Raw genomic sequence first — 7,903 nt, 5'->3', positions numbered from 1 at the left:
TAGGCGGCAGGCGGTTCGGCGGGGGGTGGGGGACAGCGTGTATGTGGGCGAGAGGGTAGAGGGGGAGGCGTGGGCCCCTCAACCTCCCCTTTTTCCTCCGGCTGGAGTGGTTTTTTAAAATCATGTGGGGCAAGAGGGAGAGGCTATAAAGGCCGGGAGAAGGGGCGGAAGGAGGGGGCCGGGAGGAGGGGGGAGCAGTCGTTTACAAAGCGTTGGGGGGGGGGGGGGAAGGGGAGGGGAGTTTTAGTTTCGGGCGAGTGTTGGCGTGGCTGTTGAAACTTTTCAAATGCATTTCTCCTCCTCCGACACAAGCTTGGTCAGTGTGGCGAAGGAGATCGGAGGAGGAGGTTCGTTGTTGTCGGAGTGTGGAAGGGGCCTGCCTACTCGTCGCGGAGGGGTGAAGGAAGTTTAGTGTGTGTTCATGCTGGATTTAAAAGGCTCGTCCGCGGGGAGAGTGAGAGACAACTGGTTGGTTTTCCGTTCGAGGATCGTATTTAGCGAGTGCCAAAAGTTTTTAAGACGGGAAGATATTTTGTTTTCCCCCTATTGTTAGGAAATATTCGCGTTCCTGATCCGCTGAAGTCCGTCGAACTCTGGAGTTGGACTTGATGGACGCTCAGTCGCGTCGTGTTGTGCGTTCGACGCCTGCGATTGGCCTTCCATCTCTGCTGGGAAGGATTTGCGAGTTGTGTTCTGGTCGTCACAGTTCGAGCGCAACGCTTTACTAATTACGAGGATTACTACGTATATAGTATATTTTTTCTATTGTTGTTTTGTCGAGGTGGCGCCATTCGTCGTTTTGTTTGTACGAAGATCGTTTTTGTCGTGTTGTTTTCATAATTTGCTTGCGAGGCTGGTCGTGCTTTTTTTGTTTCTCGTCCGTTCGAAGGGACTCCGACCACGATCGCCTTTGGTCGCTCAGCGCGTGGATGCTTCGCCGCGGCCACAACACTCCCTGCGAGAAAGCCCAGCCCTAACACGGGCTCAGATCTCAAGACCCAGCAGTCACGCCTACTCAACTCACCGCTGTCCTATTCTTCGACCGCGGTTGAGGACGAAACCGTGCCGCTTGACTTGTTGGATGTCTCCATGATCGTGTCATGTCGGACACGTTAAGATTTGTTATCTGATTAGATCTAAAGATTGTTTTGTGCTCTACTGGGTTCGCAGAGAAGCCGCGTTGTATAAATTTTTGCCGAAGATTCACACGTCATAAGAATTTCGCCGGTCCTTGGAGTGCTTGCTTGGCATTTCCGATCTCAAGTTTTCCAATCGGCAATTCGGTTCCCAGTCGGAAAACAATTGTTCCATCCCCCGGCCTAGCAGACCAGAAACCCGGCGTATGGTCCGGAGAAACGCCGTTGAACATTTGAACGAGATGAGCGCCCGTGTTTTCAACGCTTTCCCTTTGTTCGAGATGAGAGGCACCATGCGTGGTGCGGGCGTTGACGGCTTCACAGGCGACAGACGCTCCAGGATAAGGACCAACCTGTTCGGTCCCGTGGACCACGACGAGGTCAAGCGGGCCCTGAACAACGAGCTGGCCGAGCAGGCGAAGAGGGACTCGAAGAAGTACAACTTCAACTTCCTGGAGGAGAAGCCAACGGAGGAGGGCGGGCGATACGCCTGGGACGTCGCCTCCGCCGTCCCGGCGCCCTACGAGCTCCGGGGCATGCCGTTCATCCACTCGCACACCGCCGAGGAGGCCGGCAGGGCCGTCGGGTCGAGCTCCACTGCCGCCTCCGAACTGTGTGCCGCCCCGGCGGGCGCCGCCGCGTCGATGGCGGCCCACGCCAAGGCACCCCCTGTGCCCACCGCCGCGGCCTTCAAGCAATCTCGCATGACTGGTGAGTTTAGATGAAGCCAATTCTCATCCAACCCCTCTTACCAATATTTTCTCAAGTTGCCTCCTTTGTTCTTCGTATTTATCCCTCACGGTTTCAAATGTCTTCCCGACTGAATTTGAATTCATTTCATTGGAATGTGTCAATATTTACTTGCCGATCTACGAGGGTCATCCGGAAAGTAGTACCCGTTCGTGAAATAAAGACACAAAAGTAAATATTAACAAACATAAAAAATTTTATTTGAAAGAGGATACTTTAAACTACTTCTCAACATAATCTCCAAGCAAATTAAGGCATTTGTCATAACGTGTGACAAGTTTCTGTATTCCTGCTGCATAGTCCTTCGCCGCCAGCTCATTGAGATACGCGAGGGACCCATCTTGCACAAATTTTTGCATAATGCAGATGGTGTTTAACAATTTCATGAACAATTGTTCGAGAAACATTGGGAAAATGCTCACAGATGTCATCAATTGTGACGCGCCGATCGTTCCTCACGAATTCGTCAACTGAGCTCACCAGTTGGTCTGTAATGACAGACGGTCTCTCCGAACGCTCATCGTCGTGTGTGTTCCCCCTCCCCATGTTGAAGTTGCGACACCACCGCCGAACAGACGACTCGTCCATTACATTGTCTCCATACACCTCCTTTAATTGGCGATGAATATCACATGGGCGAACGTTTCTTGCATTGAGGAATTTAATCACTGCCCTCACTTCACAACTGGCGGCGTTCTCAATTTTTTTAAACATTGTAAACAATCACAGAAACAACACAGGCAATGCTAGCGTCACGCAACTTGGCTCAGAGAAGGCAGACAAGCCACTGAAGCTATCTGACCTCGTCCAGCGGCTACTCGCGTCGTCAGCACTTCATGCGGCACGAACGGGTACTACTTTCCGGATTACCCTCGTAGCTTAGCTGACTGGTTTTCACGATTCGTTATACCAGCCTGCGCTTATTATTTTATGAAAGATGAAGTTTCTTTCATGGAAATATCGATTCTTCTCTCGTGTCATTTCGTGTAAAATTCGAGTTTTCAACTTATTTATGAAGTTGCCCGCCGGAAGTTGTTTGGTAAATGATTTTCAGTTGCAGCCATTCAGTCTATTGTACCATGTTACAAACGTTGGTTATTATTAATGTATCCCAGGATCGATGTGACCCGCGAAACGTTGGTGCGTTAATACAGATGGGAAAATATTTCCATACTGCATTATCCTTTCGTTCTTCTACTTTCTTGTCCATCGCAGACTTGTTGGTCGATTATGTTTCATTGGAAGACGAGTGATAGTATTCGGGCGAGGAGGGCTTTCGGAGGGGCTCCAAACGCCACCCACGGGGGGTGGGCAATCCTTGGCTTGCTTCTTCTTCACTGTGTCACACCATCGCAGCAATATCTCACCCCCAGCCATCCATTCACGGCGGCTTGTTTGCTTTTAATTTGCGGGATGAGACTGGTAGCTCCTCTCGCAACACGAGGTGTTTATGCTTCGTACGTTGTATGCCAGGGACCAACCTCCTCCTCACTCACATACCCCGGTGGCCGCGTCGGAAATTTTCCGTGTCGAATTCGAGTCGTTTTCGGCGCGACGCGAATGACACGGCGTCGCCTCCGGGCGTGAAACGGCTCGTTCGGTGTGACTGAGTGTCCTCTGGTGTGTGCCCTCGTTCGAAACCCGTGGTCCCCTCCCGGAGCCAAGCGCCCCCGGGTGCGGAGGCCCTCCCACGCATTGGCGATGCCGGGCTGCTCTCGTTCGCAAAAGATGGGCGTGCGCTGCAAACTCTCGAATGTCATGTCAGTCCTGCCGCTTGCGTAATGTTTGTCATTTGAAGCGAGCATTTACGCTTGTGGGCTTGGGGGGGGGGGGAGGTTCTTGCGTTACTCGTTCTTGAGTCATCTTTGCTTGTTTCTTATGCATCTGGGAATTTTCCATTCCTCGTCAATTGGTAAAGGATTTTAACACTCCCTTCACTCTCGCTAGTCAACTAGCCAGTGAAGCATGGGCACCTCCCGTAAGGAGGAAAATCAGTTCCACTCTCAGGGTATTGCGCTTAGAAATTCTCTAATGTAATAAACATTTCGTTACTAACTTTACTTTAATCACGAAGGAAGGGTGATGTCGGAGAGAAGTGGATAAGTGCATTGCCGGGAAGTCCGGAGATATTGTGGGCAGCGTGGAAAAGGGTCGCGTAGTGCAAGCGAGGCTTTGTTGAAGAACCTAATAATTAGTGGATGTAGGGCTAACGTGCTTCGTGAGTCCACGGTCATCCGTTACGGGCTCCCAAGACTCGTGTGACATTTAGCTGTTATAGTGAGAACAACCATGTCGTGATGATATTAGTGATGGCGGTGGTCAGATTTATTCGCTGAATAACCTTGCCCCAACTTGGAGACCGATTCGGAACGACCCCTTGATTGTGAGCTTAGATGTAACGCTGCCAAGGTTCGAAAGTCGTTGGATCCAGAAGGGAACAGCGCTTGCTTAGTTAAAGCTCCGAGGGATTTGCGTGGGCCGGATTTCTATCTCTCGTGGGACTCCCTGAACTCCGGGACGGGCGGTTGTGAGTTTTTTCTCGTGTTTAAATTACTCGGGAGGGAGAGGGCGTTGGTGGCGGTTTTTAAAGAGGGAGGGGTGAAAAACCTCGCCGTTTTCCTTGTGGGTTCGTGAGTATCCGTCCGTAACTGACGAGAGAGCCTCCTCTGGCGAAGGGAGGGAGAGAGTGGCGATGTTGATGGAGTACTCGGGCGCCCGCGCGCTGCGCTGGCCGTGGGGTTGTGCCTAGTAGCGTGTTCCCCGAGGGGCCCCGGGGTGACCCCCATCCCCTCCCCTGCACTTTCCTGCTGGATGACCACCCCCAATCGGCCTTAAAGGTGATTCCTTTAATTCCCTCATTGCTTAGGCTTTGTTTACAGTTTCAGGTCCGAAAGAATATTTGGCTTGGTCCGCCATAAATTCGCTGCATTCGAAGCTGTTGTAAAAAGTCCGGCATCTATCTACTTGAGATGTAAGGGCGTCATAGGCGAAAATGACCAGCACACATTTGTTGAAGGATTGCGTGGTATTTACGGGTATTTGCCTGGAGTGCGGGTAAATTTAAGGATAAATGCTAATGGTAAATAAAAAGGTAATGAATTCCGAACGCGCTAATTGTAATACGGCGCACGAGATGGGCGTATTCCGCATTTAGATTTGTCCATTCAGTTGGAATAGGTGCGATGTACTCCACTGTTGGATTTTAATTCACTGCCCTGCCGACAAATGACTAAGTCTTGTCAAAACAAGAGACAATGAGTGTAGTTTCGGAAAGGAGTGTGTTTTCATCGGCCATTCCATTTGCGAGCGCCAAACATTTTCACCGCCGTTTCTTAGTTTTAAGCAGATGACGTCCCCGCACCCCCTGCCCTACACACACGCTCCGCTCCCATCGAGTGGAGAGCGTTTGTCCGCCCGAGGGCCAACGTATGTCGGTGTCGGGCCGCATTCAATGGGTTTGAGTGTCCCGTACAGCGGAAAATCCCGGCTGTTTTTGAGTAGACGGTACCCGGCCACCCCCCCTCTAGGTGAAAGGCCAACCCCCCCGTTGTTCGCTCCCCTAGCGTCATAGATAGTCCCTCCCACCCCCGAAAGAGCAAGCAAACAGCTTCGCAGCATCTGTCTGCCCCCTCCGTCGCGCCCGCCCACACCCACCCGAGGGAAATAGTTTGGACAGGGGGGGGGGAGACGCGGTGGGACCCCGCCGCACTTATCTATCGATTGACTATTGAATCTATGAACCGCTATTAATTTCATCCATGGGCGTTTGAAATTTTCATCTGCCAACGGACTATCCTTTGGCAAATCGATTGTTGTTGGCGGTTGTTTTTAAATATATTCACCTCGGTGGAGCGCAGTATGTTGCTGAGTTTTTCCTCGCCTTCCATGGCGCTTCATTTCGGATTTCAATTCGCAAACGGTTTCTCATCCGTTATATATGTTTTGCTGCCACAATGATTGTTGGCGGGAGTTACCACAATTGGGTCGGTATTTCTTTGTAATCATTCAACGGGCACGACTTTAGATCAGTGAGTGTTGGTGTACGAGTGATAATTTCTTCCCCCTCAGGGTTGTCCACGAGGTCACCAAGGGGTTGGTGTCCGTCCAGTCCATCTCTCTGTTGGTGGCGCCATTGGAGCCCCGCACTGCTTCCCGGAAGGGATCGGGATAAAAGAAAGCCCTTCCGCGAATCCTCATTTCCTTCCTCTTTGGCTTGCGCGAAGTCCTCGCCCATCGCGTCTTCAGGGCGCTCTTCTCGTTGGGATCGGATGTGGCGGGGATGTTCCGAAGGTCGCGCGGTTTGAGGAACTGCATTTGAGTTGATGTCGCGCAGCTGGGAAGAGTACAAACTAAGACGACACTACACACACATGGACCTCGGTGAATTCCACCCCCCCACCCCTTGGAAATGTTTGACAAAACTTGAGTTGGAGTGAAGTGTCTTGGTGGACAAATCTTCTTATTAATTACTACTCTTTGAAATTAAATTTCGGCGATCGTAGTTATTGTTCTTAAAATCGTTCGTTATATAAGTAAGTGTATTATACGTTATTAAGTAAGTGTATGTTGAATGTCGCGATTTTGAACGTTTTCTTCTCACCTACTTCGTGGTCATCATGGGAATTGGAATGGCGAATCAATTGAAAAGATCGTGTCACACCCGTTGTCGATGCCTCGAAGGGGGGCAGCACTGTGATTGGAGGGGCCAATACGTGTTTATGTTGACACGGCATTTTGAGAGAGCGTGGCTGGCCTGGATTCCCGCCAGACGGCGCCGCCCCCGCCTAACCTCCCACCCCCTTTCCCGACTCCGGTCTCGACCTGTCGCCCTCCTCGATGGAGACGGTCTTCCCGGGCGGGGTCGTCGCGTGCCCATTCGTGTTTCGCTCGCGCGCGTCCCTGCCGGCCCTCACGTCTGTGTTTCGGGATTCCACGCGAGCGCCGAATTCGTCGTCGGCCGTGCGATGGTTGGGGCGTCGGTGCCATTAATTCACCGCGATCGTATTCCTCGGCGTCAACGGCGTCCGGGCACCGGACCCCTTCGGTGCGTTTCGAAGTGTGGGCGGTTACACACGCAGGCCACCTCACAAACAACGCATATTTAATTTTTATTTGTCGACTTTTTAATATTTTTATGCCGTTTATGTATGTATAGGAGAGGTGGATATTGAATAAGAGTTCCTCCTTCCACCTGTCATTGCATTGAAGGCAATCGCAAACGAGGAAGTCTCACCGGGGCGGGAATCGAACCCGTGACCTCGGGGTTGGCGGGCTAGGGCGTGCGCCGGGTCAAAGGCAGTCGGGACAAATTCAAAGAACCGCGGGAGATCCCGCGACAGAAAGTTGAACGCCGCCAAATGTGTATTTCAATGCATTATTTACGAAGTGTACAAATGATGTCTTGAGCGTCATGGACGCGAATATCGGTTGGATAATGGCGAGTGGAGCTGACGCAGGGCCGAGAGCGGAGCATCCGAGTGTCCCTTCCGAGCGCCCCGTTGTCTTCGGGGTCGTCTCGTCTCCCCTTACGGCAGCTCTCGGCGTCGGAGAGAGATCAGGGGGGGGCGGTAAACGGGGGGGATCCGCCATCGGGGGTTGGGGGCGGGTCGCAATGGGGGCATGCTCGGTTCACCGAAGGTCGCTCGAGTCGATTCCCGGCGTGTTCGTATTTGAATACACTTATCGGGGCGGATCCAAGGACACTCCTTAGTTTTTGACCGCCAAGTTTCGTCAGCGCAGGTTATGATTGACATCGGCGGGAAGGAGGAGTTTGAAACAGTTTTCGTCGTGCACCGTGTCCATTCTTTGCTTGGAGAAAGGCCATTTTCCCTCATTATGCACTGGGAAAGTCATACCCCCCACCCTCAGCAGTTGAATTTTGCCCCCTGTAACCCTAGACTACCCCCGGAATATTTACAGCGATGAATTTCGTTCAATGTGGCGTTCGTGGCAAGTAATTCAGTTTTTTATCTAATTCTCCCGAATCGCCCGTCGAAGAAATAATAAGAAAGCCAGTT

General features: G+C 51.7%; 1 protein-coding gene across 1 annotated transcript in view; it reads left to right on the top strand.

Annotated features, from left to right (window-relative positions):
• Positions 1-316: 316 nt before the first annotated feature.
• The window catches only part of LOC139693356 (cyclin-dependent kinase inhibitor 1C-like), a 33,073-nt gene continuing 25,486 nt past the window's right edge, over positions 317-7,903 (top strand). Inside the window, exon 1 of the mRNA XM_071591483.1 lies at positions 317-1,847. Coding sequence (XP_071447584.1) covers positions 1,343-1,847 — 505 coding nt within the window. The 5' untranslated portion in view covers positions 317-1,342. The remainder of the gene's footprint in view (positions 1,848-7,903) is intronic.

The sequence above is a fragment of the Hetaerina americana genome, unplaced genomic scaffold, assembly GCF_022747635.1.
Source record: "Hetaerina americana unplaced genomic scaffold, ioHetAmer1.1.p SCAF_47, whole genome shotgun sequence".
NCBI classification, from domain to species: Eukaryota; Metazoa; Arthropoda; class Insecta; order Odonata; family Calopterygidae; genus Hetaerina; species Hetaerina americana.
Note: the sequence above shows the minus strand (reverse complement) of the source record. Positions and strands in the feature narration are given on the sequence as shown.